Genomic DNA, 16,332 nt, shown 5'->3' on the forward strand with positions numbered 1-16,332 from the left:
AGCTGCAATAAGCTCCTGAGACTATACCCTCTCTATATAAACCATCTTAAACCAATGTGAAATCATTAGCATAGCAAGTATTTTATGCCACTTGAGGGCCAGAACCTATAATTAGTCTTCTAGAAGAAATGTGGTCATGAGTGGAAACAGTCTGAAGTCTTTAGGACTAATCTTTGTGTAAGACCTTGTACTCGAGAGATAGAACATTTCTGCTTCCTATGGAAGTTTCTTACACTGGCTGCATCCTGCACCTAAACAATTGTGCTGTTTAGTAGTTTGCAGCATCCCTAACCTCAACTAATATTTACATCCAGACCCAAAAGGAGAACAACTCTGTTCTTGCCATCTGGCAATTCAGGAGACTAAATCAAAGAAAAGTAGTCTCAGATATTACAAATGAATGTGACTTCCAGCACTGTTGAAGCCAGTTTTCAGATAACTTCATCATAACAAGGGCTGGCAGCTGTATGCCTTAGAACCTGCATGCCCTGCTCTGGCAGGGGAGTTGGACTCGGTGATCTCTTTGGGTGCCTTCCAACCCCTAACATCCTGTGGTCAACAAAAAATTATATGGGTGAAAGCCAGAAGGACAAATACCCACTCCTCATCCAGCAGATCCTGTCTTCCTCAGTTATACTTTTGCTTCACAAATTCCCCTAACTGTAGAATCATTTTGGTTGGAATAGGCCTTTAAGATCATCAAGTGCAATCCTTAACCCAGCCAGTGCTAAACCACGTCCCTCAGCACTACATCTACAGAGTTTTTCAATCCTTCCAGGAAATTGGGACTTCCACCACTGTCCTGGGCATCCTATTCCAGGGCTTCACAACCCTTTTGGAGAAGGAATTGTTCCTAATGTCCATCCTAAACCTCTCCTGGCGCAATTTGAGGCTGTTTCATCCTATCATTTGGGAGACAATTTAGTAGTCATGATAGTGTCTGATGGTTGGACTTGATGATCTCAGTGGACTTTTCTAACCTTAATGATTCTACAAAGAGACTGCCCCCTGCCTTGCTACAATCTACCTTCAGATAGCTGTAGAGAGTGAGAAGCTCTCTCCTCACCCACTTTTTCTCTAGACCAAACAGCCCCAGTTCCCTCAGCTGCTCCTCATAATGCTTGTGCTCCAGACCCTTTACCAGCTTCCTTGCTCTTCTTTGGCTCATCTGTCCCTAGGTATCCAGAATGTTCTTGCACTCCCTGACCCAACTGAATTTGTGCTGTGTAGACAAGCAGCTAAGGCTCAATTTGCCATGAGCTTTGTTTGAAAGCCGTTGACTGAACGTGCTGTAAGATGCTGCGATTTATTCCAACCTGTTGAACGCATCTGAGCTTCTAATGGTCATTCACATGATCTTTGTATGCCAAGGAGCTACCTGAACTGAATTTTATTGAGTTGGCCTTTCCTGTAAGTTTTAGCAATGGATAAATGATTTAATACCAGTGACAGCTTTTCATCCAAAGTAAATATTCAAGCAAAGTAAATATTCAGGGCATAGTAGTATCTGTGTACATATTATCCACTTGTCTGAATGAATCAAAAAAAAAAAAGAGGATAAAATGAATGACAGTAGAATATTTTCATGAAGTATTTAAAGTATTATTAGATAAACTTAGTAATAATTAAAGCTTCTGTCAAAAACATCTCTTGTCGTTGTGATGTCCTTATGCAGGCATCCACCATTCAGTCTAATCATGTGCTTGAAGAAGTGTATTTGTCATCACTGATCAAAATGTTTTCTCTGATGACAGCAAAGGGCAATGAAGATGGTGAAAGGTATACAGAACAGGTCTTCTGGGGAGCAGCTGAGGGAACTGGGATTGTTTAGTCCAGAGAAAAGGAGGCTGAGGGCAGATCTGATTGTTCTCTTATAACTCCCAGAAAGGAGGCTGTAGTGAGGTGAGGATTGGTCTCTTCTCTCAAATATCAGGTGATAGAACAAGAGGAAATGGACTGAAATTGTGCCAGGGAATTTTTAGGTTGGATATTAGGAAAAAAAAAAATTGACTGAAAGAGTGGTCAGGCATTGGAACAGGCTGCCCAGGGAGGTGGTGGAGTCACCATCCCTAGAGGTGTTCAAGAAACATGTGGGCATGGCAGCTCCAGGACATGGTTTAATGGCCACAGTGATCTTAAGTTGATGGTTGGACTGGATGATCTTGGAGGTCTTTTCCAACCAAAACAATTCAGTGAACTCTTGTGAAGCCTGGTTTTCCCTAGGTCCTGATGCCAGCTGCCACAATAAGAGAAACTCTAAGCCAAGTCCTCCACATCCCTCAGCTCAAGCAGCCCTGTATCACTGCTCTGTCTCTAACCAGCTTTGTTTCTCTTTGCAGCTGTATCTTCACCATCTTCATTTACAATGAAAACTAACACACTGAGCACAACAGTGCCTAATTCCTATTACCCAGGTAACCAATTTATTTTTTTCTTGCTTTCCACCCTGTATGGCCCTTTTCACAAGAAAAGCATATTTAATGGTGTTCTTGTGCTTCTTGCCTTAGAAATTTAATTCACAGATGAGCAACCCATGGGTTGCTTGCAGTAGCTTTCTGAAAGAAAACGCAGCAACATTTATCAACCATTTACTCTTCTCTCTCTTTTTACCTTTCCTGCATTGACCTGCTTATGATGTATGACAGATCCATTTGTGCCAACTGCAATTTTAGGTGAGAACATTTCCCTTTATCAAAGTTTATCACTAAAGCCGTTTAGAAAGTTGCAGTTCTCATGGGTACAGGCAATAAGATGCAAAGAGCTGGAGTTTTATGTCTGAAGGGAGGGGTGGAAGGTTTGGCTGTAATGAGGATGCTATGGAGTGCTGAGGATGCTAGGGACAGGTATCAGGCTTCATTACTGCTGTTGTAGTGCAAGTCAGGGGAGAAAGGAGAGAAATAATCTTACCAAGTGGATTTATGATGAAATGTTTTTGCATGTATTTGGAGTGACACAAAAGAATTTGATCGTTGCAGCAGCTGAAATATTTTCCTTCATCTATTTTTCCCCCCCCATTTTATCTCAGAAAGGAGTATGTCTCTTCTGGAAGTAAATAAATGAACAAATAGCTAGATAGATAGATAGATAGATAAATAACTAAATAAAATGTTTTTTTCCTAATTATACCACTCACAATAACAAAAAATCAGACAAAACACACATTTGGCTACTCTCTGTCTGTCGTTTCCTCTCACTGTACCACACATGCCTGTCAAAGTGGAGATTCAGAGCAGAGATGCTGTTGGGAACAGCAAAATGACACAGTGCTTAAAGAGTATGATTTGTCACACATCAGGTGCCACAGGAACAAAACAAAACAGTAGGTTAAAAACATCTGGGGGAAGTATTTCATAGTGGAACTATGAACTTATGAAAGTCCCGTGTTGAAGAGAGGTTTCTGCAGCACTAAATCAATAAGCATGAGGCACTGTCATATTTTCAATGCTTAAGCAACACTTTGTGGCTTGTGTTAATTCACACCTCCTTCCCTTACTAACTTTAAAATTAACAGGGAGATGATTTATTTAAATAACAAATCAAAATATAAACGTGCAAGAATTCAGAATGTAAGTGTGCAAGAACCCAGGCTCCAATGTCAAGCCTTTTTATTTACTCTTTTTACAACATATTTTCCTTTCTCCTCTTTTTTTTTCTAATCACTGGAAAAGAAATAAATAAAAAAGCACCTCTGAAGTGACTCCTGCCCTTGAAGTTAAATGAGCTTAAATAAAAGGCTTCAAGGAGGCCTTGGAGTGACCTTCCAGTATCTGTGAAGGAGGCCTACAAGAAGGCTAAAGAAGGACTATTTACAAGGTCTTGTAATGACAAGACAAGGAGTAATAGGTTTAAACTGGATGTTAGGAAGAAGTTCTTTCCAGTGAGGATGGTGAAACACTGGAACAGGTTGTGCCAGGGAGGCTGTGGATGCTCCCTCCCTGGAGGTGTTCAAGGCCAGATTGGATTGAGCAACCTGTTCTAATGGGAGGTGTCCCTGCCTGTGGTGGGACATTTGAACTAGATAATCCTTGAAGTCTCTTCCAACCTAAACTATCCTATGATAAAAGTAAAGCAAAGCATGTTAAAAGTAGAAGTTGAGGAAGGTGATCTTGAAAAACTTGCTATTGCCAGGCAGTATTTAGTGCAGCGTATTTCAGCACAGTAACATGGGGAAGGAACTGGTGTGGTTTTATACATTATGTAAATCTAGGAGAAGGTAATGATAGTAACAATGAAATAATCTGCATGCAAATGAAATTTGCAGTGCCTTTTAACTGCCTGAGATGTTAGATTCTTTTTCTTTTTTTTTTGGGGGGGTGGGGGTTGTGCTTCAGCATTCTTTCAACGCTTCCTCCTGTAGATGTCCTTCCTGACCTTGTAGGTGGGTGAGGAGAAAAATACTATTATCAGGAGAAAAAACTATTAAGATTTTCTATCTGGATTAATTTTTAGTTAATGGTTTCTCTATTTTGTTGTTTGGTGTTTTGGTTTTTTTTTATGATCCTTTGTTATGTAATAATGGTGGTGAAATTATTTGTTAGTTGCTCTCCCCCCCCAAGAAATAATCTCTAAAGCAAGGAATTCAGATATCAAAGACACACTGTGGGGAAAACAAGAAAAAGAAAGAATCTTTACTCCTGCTAAGTCTATAAAATCTTGAATCAGTTAGATATGCATTTTATGGGCCACTACTTCAACCTGTGCTTGCTCATCTTGGGAAATCATTCAGTTATTTCACTGTGGACAATGAATATTTTTCTAACCCTTGTTGGGGAGGGGAAATTAATTGATGGGAGATGATATTTTCTGAAATTAATATTGTTTATTAATTTTGCTATTCAGAGCTCTGCCCCCACCCCCCAATTTTAATAATATTGTGGTTCTTCCACAGTCATGGAAACATTCTATGGATAATATCCAGATCTAGCAACAACCAGCAAAATACATAAACATTAATTGGACTGGAAGAGAAGGTTCCTGCGGTCAAATGCGGCTTGTGGTCAATATGCTGCTTGCCCAGTAGCTGGGCTCAAGCTCTTTCTGCTCTATGGCAGAAGGCAATGGAGAATTACAAAGAGGCACTTAAGCATTTACTCACAGGTTATGATTACCCACTCGTGGGGGCTTAGTCACAGTCCACATAGTGCCCAAATGCTCCCAGGGGACTCTGTCTTGTTGGACATTGAGGCTTGAATCTTCCCAGCTTCTGGGGACAGGAGGCAGACAATCTCTGACCTTGTCTCCTGGCTTCTTCTGGACCATCTGTGTATAAGCCCAGGGATTCTAGGCAGGACCTTCAGGTGCAGAGGCAGATGTGTGCAGCCTCAGCACGATGTCAGATGGCCACACAGGCCGATAGCCTGCAGGCATCCAGGGTCTGCTCCTGGTAACTGGCAGCAGTGGAGTTTGGCAGGCAGCAGTAAGGCAGTGTGCAATAGCAGCAGGGCTGGGAGCAGCAGAGAGAGCAGGCAGAGAGCAGGGAAGCAAAAGCAGGTTGTTCACCTGCCTATCTCCTTTTGTCAATGTGCCCCTTGGACACAAGCACAGCCACTCAGGGTGGCAGTTAGCCAAACCTTGCCATGTTAGGCAAAGCCACAGGCTCACTTTGCCCTAATGTGGGAACAGCACAGGCCCTGCACTAGGCAGGCACAAGCTAAGTGTGTGCACCTTACACCATAGGGCCCTGGGCAGGCCAGACTCAGTGGCTCCAGGTTCTCCTGTGTCCATTTCCCATGCTTGCTCCTCTGGTGGGGCAGAAAAGCATGCCTGGGCAAGGCAGGACACGTCCATGCCTATTTTGGGCCTATCAGGCCTACCACAACAACCTTACATCTTAAAAATTGAGTGCCCTTTTATGAGTGCTTTCCATTCAGACCAGGGCTACCTGTTGTAAACTGTGTTTATGCCTACAGGAACAGGTTTTTTACCTGAGGTAAATCAGATTAGCTGTGTTTGAGTTAGTGGAGGAAGAGAGCTGTTAAACTACGCTGGGTTTGAATTGTGACTGATGCCTGTTAATGCTGGCTGGCAACGTCCACAGAAGTTGTCTTTAGATTGCAAGGTCAAGCCCATAGTTAGAATGAAACTAACTTTTCAGTGTGAGCTCCTGGGAAGTGGACAGGGCTGGGGAATGGTTGAGTTTAGTTTCCAGAATTTGCTAGAAAGGCCACAACATACTTATAGCATTTCCAGATTTATGGGAGTGTTCAGCCTGCAGAAGAAAAAGCTCCAGGGAGAGCTTCTTGTGGCATGTCAGTATTTAAAGGGGCCTGTAAGAAAACCATGAGCAGGCTTTGTAGCTCAGCCTGTTGTGAAAGGATAAGGGGTGATGGTTTTAAACTAAGAGACGGGAAATTTAAACTAGATAGGAGGAAGAAATTGTGCTGAGGGTGTTGAAACCTTGTCCCAGGTTGCCCAGAGAGGTGGTTGATGCCTCATCCCTGCAAACATTGTAGGTCAGGCTGTTTGGGGCTCTGAGCAACCTGCTGTAGTTGAAGATATTACCTGCAGTAAGGTTGGACTAGATGACCTTGAAAGGTCTCTTCTAACAGTGTTTCTATAACAGGAGCTAAACCCTTATCTGCTGGGCCTGAATGTGGGTCATGCTTGCCTGGTATCAGCCATGTGTGTATTTCTGAAACTGGAGAGTCTCAACACTCTGGGCTGGCTTTTCCAGCCCAAAAGACACTGAGCTGGCTTTCCAGATACCTCCTGTGCTATGAATTCATTTAACTAATAAGTGACTATATTATTTAATATGGGTTGTACAGCTCTATGGGAATGAGTAAGTGGAGAGCAGAGCAGCTGCAGCTGTAAGTACTTCAGCTGGACAAACCATTGCATATGAACACTGCATCTAAAGGAGCTCAGCCTTTAAAAAACAGTGCTCAAAGGCAAAGCAAAAAGCTGTGATATATATGTCTCCTAATCTACCATCTCAAACAAGCATTTAAAGACAAGACAGTTTAGAAATATCACTCTCAAATGAGAGAAAAAAATGTATTAATGCAGCTATAAGAGAAATGGAGAGAGGAAAATCAGTCTGAAACTCCCAGGAAGGAGATTCATAAGTAATTTCGTGGGTGGTTGGATTAGAAGATCTCCAGAGGTCCCTTCCAACTTCTACCATTGTGAGACCTGTGGTTAAACTGCTGCTTTCATAGCACAAGACCCCCACTATCTGAAAACATTGCCTTCATCTTAGCTACTAACAGTCAGTTACAAGGGGTTCTGTAGCTGGCCAAAAAAATCCCAAAGCTTTCTGACCTGTTTCTGACATTAAAATAAGCCACCCAAAAAATCATGATCAGCTCCCTACACCTTTTTTTGTCTTCTGTGTCATAGCCACCTCGTAGTTTTCAGGTGCCATTTCAACAGTGACATACTGTACCTACCCTTGTATATACCACACTTCATGCCATGCATTCCAAGGTGCTTTGCAGTACAATTTTATCACCTTGTTAGACAAAAAAACAATCTGATTGGCAGCAAAAGTAGTGAAATGCTCCTGCTCATCCCCATAATTTTTTTCTCTCTTATTTTTGGTTTAGGTTTAATTCACAGTTCATATTGGCTGCATCCTTGCTGAGGACCAGATTTCATGTGTCTTAGTATCAATGTGAATGGAGAGAACCTAAAATCACCCTTGAAAATGTGATTTGTTGAGCTTTGTGGCTTTATCATCAGTTTCAGTGGTATAACTTAAGACCAAAACCGCACCTTTAATGAGATGTGGTAGCATTTTTGGTGGGTACATCAGAATTTTGGGGCCCTTTCATCCAGAGCATTTATGGAACTCTCTGTTATACCTAACTTATGAATGTGGAAATATTACTTTAACGCTTCCCTTTCATACAACATATTTTACAACCTAATATTTTTTTAAGCCAGCATTTTTCTAGAGCCTTTCCTCCATTTAGGGTGCAGCCAGTGAGGAGCAGTTTAAACACCACATTTGTAATTTCAATTAAGCTCTTTGAGATAGATAGCATTATTTGGATATACAGAAGAAATATTTATGCTGATATATGGGCCTTAGAATTTGGGTTGTCTGCTGGTTTGGGTTTTTTTTTTCTCTTGTCAAGAGACAAATTTCCATCAAAGCAGGAAGGAAGTCTTGTTGCTTCTGTAGGTACAGTGCACTTTCACATCTGTCTGTTTACTACTGAGTGTTAAATTTTAATCTCAGTTGCATCTGTGGGAACTGACTCACTGTAAGATACTTTGGTTTCAGTACAGTTAATTCAGACTGAGAAACTGAGATCAGAATCTGACTCGCTTAGGAAATCACTCTGTAAAGACTAAGTCACAAACATAAAACTACCTGTCATGATGAATGCAGTACTGTTGCTTATGGCCTGTTTCCTTTTTCTCCTCCTCTTTTTTTTTTTCTCCTGATATGTATCTTCTTAAAAGTGCCAATCAATGGTAAGTTGCCCATTTTGCCCCATGGAAGAGATGTGGAGGGTTGGGAGAGTATGTGTCTCATGAGAATTTTAGCCAGCCCACTGGGTTCTCCTGTTTGTTGGCTTGCATGTCAGTTGACACATAACATTCCATGCCTAATGTGGTGGCTCATGACATATACCATGGTCCTAAAGCATGTTCAGCAGTCAGTCAAGACATTTCTCCTGATCAGATGATCCTCTGCATTTGTCCTCTCGTAGTTTGTCTCCCAATGTTGTATCAGATCTACATTTCCATTGCAGTCCTAGCTTGAAGAAACCATAAGCCATTTTGTGCATCTTTTTATTTTGCTCACTCCAAACATTTGCTCTGAATTTGCCCTGTAAAATAGAGCACTTAAGCAATCTAAGAAGAGTGCAAGTCCAGTTTCACTCTGTGGGACTTGTCGAAGTTTCAGCATGAAACTTCAACGGAGTTTAGAACCAAAAGCCTCATGTAAAACCTGTTTGTAATCAGCTAGTGACATTTAAAATGACCCTAGAGTTTGGACTGCTCTGCAATGCTTCCATTGTAGAACCATGGACTTTGCTTCATCCCAACCAGTCTTGCAATCTCCCCGTGTAAACTGCTCCATGGATTTATTGTTCTCCTGGTGTAGCCTTCACAGACTGAAGCGATACTGATGGTGTCAGATTTCTGCCACTCCTCTAGAAATCTGTGTAACAGCTGTTTCCCTTAGGAAGTGAAATGAGCCAGGACATGATGAGATGCTCTTTTTCTAGATGAAACCCACACGATGGTCAGTGACACAAGCAGCCTGGTCCAATCCCACACCTACAAGAAGCGAGATCCGGTGGATGTGCCCTACCAGACCGGACAGCTCCATCCAGCCATCCGTGTAGCTGACTTGCTACAACACATCACCCAGATGAAGTGTGCAGAAGGCTATGGGTTCAAAGAGGAGTATGAAGTAAGTGTCAGGTTTAATTATTTGGTTATTGTGTCTTCTGTGCTGTTGGCTTGGTCTGTCTGTTGCCTGTACCACGGAACAGGGGAAAATAGTTGCTCAACCAAGTGAGGCAAGATATGGAATGGAAAAGGTTATCTCTACAGAGAGGAAATGTTCTGATTGTAACTCTGAAGAGTGAGGATTGTGACACAAACTCCTTTCTTGGAATGGGCTGCCCAGGGAGGTGGTGGAGTCGCCGTCCCTGGAGGTGTTTAAAAAGATACTGGATGAGGCACTTAGTGCCATGGTCTAGTTGACTGGCTAGGGCTGGGTGCTAGGTTGGACCGGCTGATCTTGGAGGTTTCTTCCAACCTGGTTGATTCTATGATTCTATGAAACCTCTGCCTAATTCTGCTTTCATAAAGATGTAGACTCAAAAAAAAAAAAGCCAACAGATTCACTAGTGTTGCCCCAGAACTTGACAGATTTTTTCTTCTCCTGCTGAAGAATATTGCTCTTTTTCCAAAGCTCTGCCTCACAGGTTGTCTAATCACAGTTGCCCTGTAACATGACACTAGCTTGGAAATCAAGTTCTACAAGCAGTATTTATTGGAGTAATCCTAGTCATCATGGACAGGAAAGTCACAAATCTTCAGGGAGGTCCAAAGGGCTATAAAATTTATTCTGTGATGCCTGACCCATTTCCCACTGGCTGGAGGCTCTAATCTTTATTTTTTATATTAACTCAGTCTCCCCCTTTATCCCTTCTTTTTAATTCTTCTGTTCCTGTGTTTCATGCTAGAGTGATCTGTTCCTTCCTGTTATCTCCTTAGTTTTGAATGTCATGATCACTGCATAGAACATAGAACCATAAAATGGTTTGACTTGGAAGGCACTTCAAAGGTCGTTCAATACAACCTCTCTGCCATAGGTAGGATCACCTTCTACTAAAACAGGTTACTTAACACCTGTGGTTGAGGCCCCATCCCTGGAGGTGTTTAAGGCCAGGCTGGATGGGGCTCTGGCCAGCTGGAGCTAGGCTAGGGTGTCCCTGGGGTTTGGAACTAGATGATCCTTGTGGTCCCTTCCAACCCTGACTGATTCTATGATTCTATAACATCCCATCCAACATGGTGTTCAACAATTCCAGCAATTGGTCCTCCAAAGCTTCTCTTGGCAGCCTGATCCTGGGCTCTGTCACTCTAAAAGAAAAGACATTTTCCCTCATGTACAGGTAGAACCTTCTGTATTCCAGTTTATGCTCTTTGGCCTTGTTCTATCTATGGACACCAATGAAAAAAGTCTGCCCTCATCCTTTTGTCCTCCTACCCTTTAGACATTGCTGGGCATTGCAAAGTTCCACTCTTGCACTGCTCTTCTCCAGGTTACACAGCCTCAGGTGTCTTAGCTTTTCCTCCTCACAAAGATGCTCCTGTCTCCTCAGCATCTTTGTGGCCTCTGATGGACTCTTCCCACTAGTTTCTTATCTCTCTTGAGCTGAAGACTCAGAACTGGATCTGATACTCCAGATGTGACCTCACTGAGGCAGAACAGAGCAGAAAGACAACCTCCCTCAACCTGCTGGCCATACTTTTCTTCGTGCACACACCAAGACTGTTGGCCTTCCTGGCCACAAGGACACATCACTGGTTCATGGTGCACTTGTCCACCAGCACTCCCAGGCCCTTTGCAGAGCTGCTTTCCAACAAGTCAACCCCTCACCTGTACTGGTGCAGGTGGTTATTCCTCCCCAGGTGCCCGGGGAGGTGGTGGAGTCGCCGTCCCTGGGGCAGTTCAAGGCAATGTTGGATGTGGCACTTGGTGCCATGGTCTAGCCTTGAGCTGTGTGGTAAAGGGTTGGACTTGATGATCTGTGAGGTCTCTTCCAACCCTGATGATACTGTGATACTGTGACTCTACAGTTGTCCTTTTAGAACTTCATCAGTTTCCCATCTACTGAAGTCCCCAGCCTGTCCAGGTCTGACAGGCTGTCAGCTATTCCTCCCTGTTTGATATCACCAGTAAACTCGCTGAGACCCCACTCTGTCCCTTCATCTAGGTCACTGGGGTGAACATGGTGAACAAAAGTTGTCAAAAGAAGGTTGTGTTTTCATTCTTTCATGAGAGAAGGGAGGAGGACAAAGGGGTTGGGTAAGATGACCTCCAGAGTTCCTTCCAGCCTGATTCATTCTACAATTCTATGACAATGAACAAAATTCAAATTATTTCCACAGCATAAGGCAAGCAATAATTTCTCTCTTGAGTATTCACAATCATGCCCTGTCCTGGAGGCTCCATACAATGTGCTGAAGTTTTAAAGGTAGGAAGCAATGCATCTATTAGTGTGGGTCCTTCATGACTCATATGGTTCCTAGTCCATTGCTGAGTTTTTACAGGCATGCATGTTATTTGCATTTTCCAAGAGACAGTGATTTAGTGAAGCTTGCTTTGTGTCATGCCAGCTCCATCTTGTAATTGCTTAAATATGTAATTGTTTAAACTGATGCTTGTAGTATTAAAATCCAAAGCCCATGCTCCAGGCCACAAACAAAGTCACTGATGACATTTTTTTTTCCCCCACTAAAATGTAGAAAACAATTTATTCCCAGAAGGAGCTAATCACTTGTCAACTTCCATTTGTGTGGTTGACTTAAACGAGGGCTTCTTTACGCCACTGTTCTTTAGAAATGATAGAAATGAACATTCCTGTCTTTGGAAAAGATTTGCTCATTAGCCAAAACCTTTTGTACCAGCATTAAGCCTAGAGGAAAGCTACAATTAATTTGTTTTAAACAAAAAAACCCAACAAAATTAAAAATGAAAAAGGACTGTAAAATGGAATTTCTAATGCAGCCAATGACATGACTTTTTAACGAGAGTGGATCAAATGATGCTGCTGAGAAACAGTTTCCAGCAAAATCACTTCATTTTGAGCTTACCATGCTGATGAAAGTCATCCCATTACAGGCAGAGGATGTAGTCATGACTAATGCCAGGAGATGCAGTACATTAGGGTGCAGCTGGTTAACATTAACAGAAACACAGAAACATTCAGCTTGAAAAAGCCCCTCAGGATCACCAAGTCCAACCAATGTCCCTAAACCACAAGGTCCACCCTAAACTATATCCCTAAACAAATGACTTTTAAACACATCCAGGGTTGGTGACTCCATCGCCTCCCTGGGCAGCCCATTCCAATACCTGACCATTCTTTCCCTGAAAAAATGTTTCCTACTGTCCAATCTAAACCTACCCAGTCACAGCTTGAGGCCATTCCCTCTTGTTCTGTCACCATGCTCTCCCCAAAAAGATGTTTCCTAATGTCCAGTCTAAACCTACCCAGTCACAGCTTGAGGCTATTCACTCTTGTTCTGCCACCATGCTCTCCCCAAAAAGATGTTTCCTACTGTCCAGTCTAAACCTACCCAGTCACAGCTTGAGGCCATTCCCTCTTGTTCTGTCATTGTGCTCTACCCAAAAGAAAAGTTTCCTACTGTCCAGTCTAAACCTACCCAGTCACAGCTTGAGGCCATTCCCTCTTGTTCTGCCACCATGCTCTCCCCAAAAAGATGTTTCCTAATGTCCAGTCTAAACCTACCCAGTCACAGCTTGAGGCCATTCCCTCTTGTTCTGCCACCATGCTCTCCCCAAAAAGATGTTTCCTACTGTCCAGTCTAAACCTACCCAGTCACAGCTTGAGGCCATTCCCTCTTGTTCTGCCACCATGCTCTCCCCAAAAAGATGTTTCCTACTGTCCAATCTAAACCTACTCAGTCACAGCTTGAGGCCATTCCCTCTTGTTCTGCCACCATGCTCTCCCCAAAAAGATGTTTCCTACTGTCCAGTCTAAACCTACCCAGTCACAGCTTGAGGCCACTCCCTCTTGTTCTGCCACTGTTTACCTGTGAGAAGAGACCATCTCTGCAAAAGGGGATCTGATGAAATTCAGCAAAGGCAGGTGTAGGGTCCTGCACCTGGGGAGGATAACTCCAAGACGAGTACAGCTGAGAAGTTCAAGTTCACCATGACTCAGCAATATGCTCCTGTGGCCAAGAAGGCAAATGGTGTCCTGGAAGTCCTGGACTGCATTATGAAGAGTATAGTAGGCAGGTCAAAAGAGGCTCTTCTGCCTCTTTACTCTGCCCCAATGAGATCACATCTGGAGTATTGGATCCAGTTCTGGGCTCCCCAGTTCAAGAGAGGCAGGGAACTACTGGAGCGAATCCAGCAGAGGCTATAAAGAGGCTGAAGGGATAGAAGCCTCTCTGTGAGGAGGAAAGGCTGAGACCTGGGGCTGTTGAGCATGGTGAAGAACAACCTGAGAGGTGATCATCTCAATGTTGTTCAGTATCTAAGCAGTGGAGGTGAAGGAGATGGGGCCAGGCTCATTTCAGTGGTGCCCAGTAGCAGGACAGGGGGCAGCAGGGAAAAACTGGAATCCACAAGCTTCCATCTGATCATAATGAAAATCTTTGCTGCAAGGTTGCTGCAGCCCTGGCACAGGCTGCCCAGAGAGGTTTTGGAGTCTCCTTCTTTTGAAGGATTCCAAACCCACCTGGACACATTTCTGAACAACCTACTGTGGGTGACCCTGCTTTTGCATCATCTCCAGAGGTCCCTTTTAGTCCTCACCATTCAGTGATTCTGGGGATAGTGACAAGGAAGATAGAGTTAAAATTCTGCAGCTGCTCCTGAAAAAGTCCTGTTTGTATGTGGAAAGTGTTTATAGTGAGACTAAACTGTAATTAGCTGTGTCTTTAAGGTTGGCTTTTTTTCCCATTGAACTACTGGACTTCAGTCTGCCAGAACAAGCTCCTGGCAAAGCTGGCAGCTCATGGTTTGGACAGATTCACTCTGATATGGGTCAAGAACTGGCTGTAAGGCTGGGCCCAGAGAGTGGTGGTGAATGGTGCCACATCCAGTTGGCAGCTGTCACTAGTGGTGTGCCCCAAGGATCAGTGCTGGGTCCAGTCCTGTTCATTACCTTTATTGATGATCTGGAGAAAGGGATTGAGTCCAGCATCAGTAAGTTTGCAAATGACACCAAGCTAGGAGCAGGTGTTGATCTGTTGGAGGGTAGGAGAGCCCTGCAGAGGGACCTAGACAGGCTGGATGGGTGAGCAGAGGCCAATTCGATGACATTTAACAAGGCCAAGTGCAAGGTTCTACACTTTGGCCACAACAACCCCAAGCAGTGCCACAGGCTGGGGACGGAGTGGCTGGAGAGCAGCCAGGCAGAAAGGGACCTGGGGGTACTGGTAGATAGTAGCTGAAGATGAGCCAGCAGTGTGCCCAGGTGGCCAAGAGAGCCAATGGCATCCTGGCTTAGATCAGGAACAATGTGGTCAATAGGACGAGGGAGGTTATTCTGCCCCTGTACTCAGCACTGGTCAGGCCACACCTTGAGTACTATGTCCAGTTCTGGGCTCCTCAATTCAAGAGAAAGGTGTGTCCAGAGAAGGGTGATAAAGCTGGTGAGAGGCCTGGAGCATAGCGCTGTGAGGAGAGGCTGAGGGAGCTGGGGGTGTGCAGCCTAGAGAAGAGAAAGCTCAGGAGTGACCTCATTGCTGTCTACAACTACCTGAAGGGAGGCTTGCCAGAGAGAGTGATTGGCATTGGAATGGGCTGCCCAGGGAGTCACTGGTGGTGGGGTCACTGACCCTGGAGGTGTTGAAGAAAAGCCTGGCTGAGGCACTTAGTGCCATGGTCTAGTTGATTGGACAGAGCTGGATGCTAGGTTGGACTGGATGATCTTGGAGGTCTCTTCCAACCTGGTTGATCCTATGATTCTAACATAATATTTCCCTCATATCTCCGTGAAAACTGGCCAATACATTCTCTCACTGTGGAGACTGCAATTCTCTGTTTACACTGCTGTCAGAGTGATGCCCATCCTCTTTACAGGCTTGAACAAGGCAGCCAAAGAATCTTTTCCTCGTAAATGATCAGAAGGATAACTGCCCAAATGAAGAGAAAGAAGTAGTCTGGCAGGGGATTTGTTTTGAATGAAGTCTCCTAGATTACTTTTTTGGTCTCACAAAACAGCAGGATTATGTAGTCTCACAAGGGAAAGAGTTTGATTCAGGAGAAATTCACACAGGATTCACTCTGAAAATGAATCTGTTAAACTGAACAGAAAGTGAAGTACCACATTACCCATTAACAGCACTTCAGAGGTGTGCAAGGATGTAGTATTTACTGTCATGCATAGTTTTAAGTGCTTTAAAATGAAACTTTATAATTAAGAGTCCACTTGGCTTAACAATTAGGGCTACTGCTCACAGTTTAAGCACACCTGCATAGTTCTAAGTCCTGTTGACTTCAAGGTCGACTCAGTAACATAACTATCACCAAAAAAATAAGGTTAAAAAGTCCTCTTCAAGCAACAGTAGATTGGTTTCTTAGTCTGCATTAGGATAACCCTCCTGAGATACTGTGTATCTTGAGCTCTCAGTGCATGGGGACTTGGGGAAGTAGAATCATTGAATGGGTTAGGGTAGAAGGGACCTCAAAGATCATCCAGTTCCAACCCCCTGCCATAGGCAGGGACACCTCCCACTAGAACAGGTTGCTCAAGGCCTCATCCAACCTGGCCTTGAAGACCTTCAGCCTCCCTGGGCAACCTGTATATCTGAATAGTGTAGTTACACCCTGTTGCTCTCCTTCTGGAAGGAACTGAGCCACCTGGGCTCTCTAACTATAAAGACTTTGATGCAATCCTTCTGTGCTCAACACAGCCGAGGCTGCACGCAGAATACTGAGTTCAGTTTTGGACCCCTCACCAGACAAAAAACAGGAGAGGTGTTAGGGTGGGTCCAGAGAAGGGCAACAAATCTGGTGAAGTGTCTGGAAAACAGATCTTGTGAGAAGTGGCTGAGGGAAATGAGATCGTTTAGGCTAGGGAAAAAGAGGATGAGCAGAGACCTCACTCTCTACAAAGCCCTCAAAGGAGATTGGAGCGAGGTGGGGGTCGGTCTCTA

At 43.8% G+C, this 16,332-nt stretch overlaps 1 protein-coding gene across 11 annotated transcripts in view; it reads left to right on the plus strand.

Annotated features, from left to right (window-relative positions):
* Positions 1 to 16,332, plus strand: part of PTPRM (protein tyrosine phosphatase receptor type M) — a 598,091-nt gene that overhangs the window by 457,456 nt on the left and 124,303 nt on the right. For 6 of the 11 annotated variants that reach the window (XM_064150185.1, XM_064150178.1, XM_064150179.1 and 3 more), the window contains 4 exons: positions 2,340 to 2,414; positions 2,646 to 2,672; positions 8,413 to 8,424; positions 9,186 to 9,373. In XM_064150185.1, the coding sequence (XP_064006255.1) occupies positions 2,340 to 2,414; positions 2,646 to 2,672; positions 8,413 to 8,424; positions 9,186 to 9,373 (302 nt within the window). The remainder of the gene's footprint in view (positions 1 to 2,339; positions 2,415 to 2,645; positions 2,673 to 8,412; positions 8,425 to 9,185; positions 9,374 to 16,332) is intronic. The other 5 variants (XM_064150183.1, XM_064150186.1, XM_064150189.1 and 2 more) reach the window with 2 other exon arrangements.

Source organism: Pogoniulus pusillus, chromosome 10 (assembly GCF_015220805.1).
Source record: "Pogoniulus pusillus isolate bPogPus1 chromosome 10, bPogPus1.pri, whole genome shotgun sequence".
Classification (NCBI taxonomy): Eukaryota; Metazoa; Chordata; class Aves; order Piciformes; family Lybiidae; genus Pogoniulus; species Pogoniulus pusillus.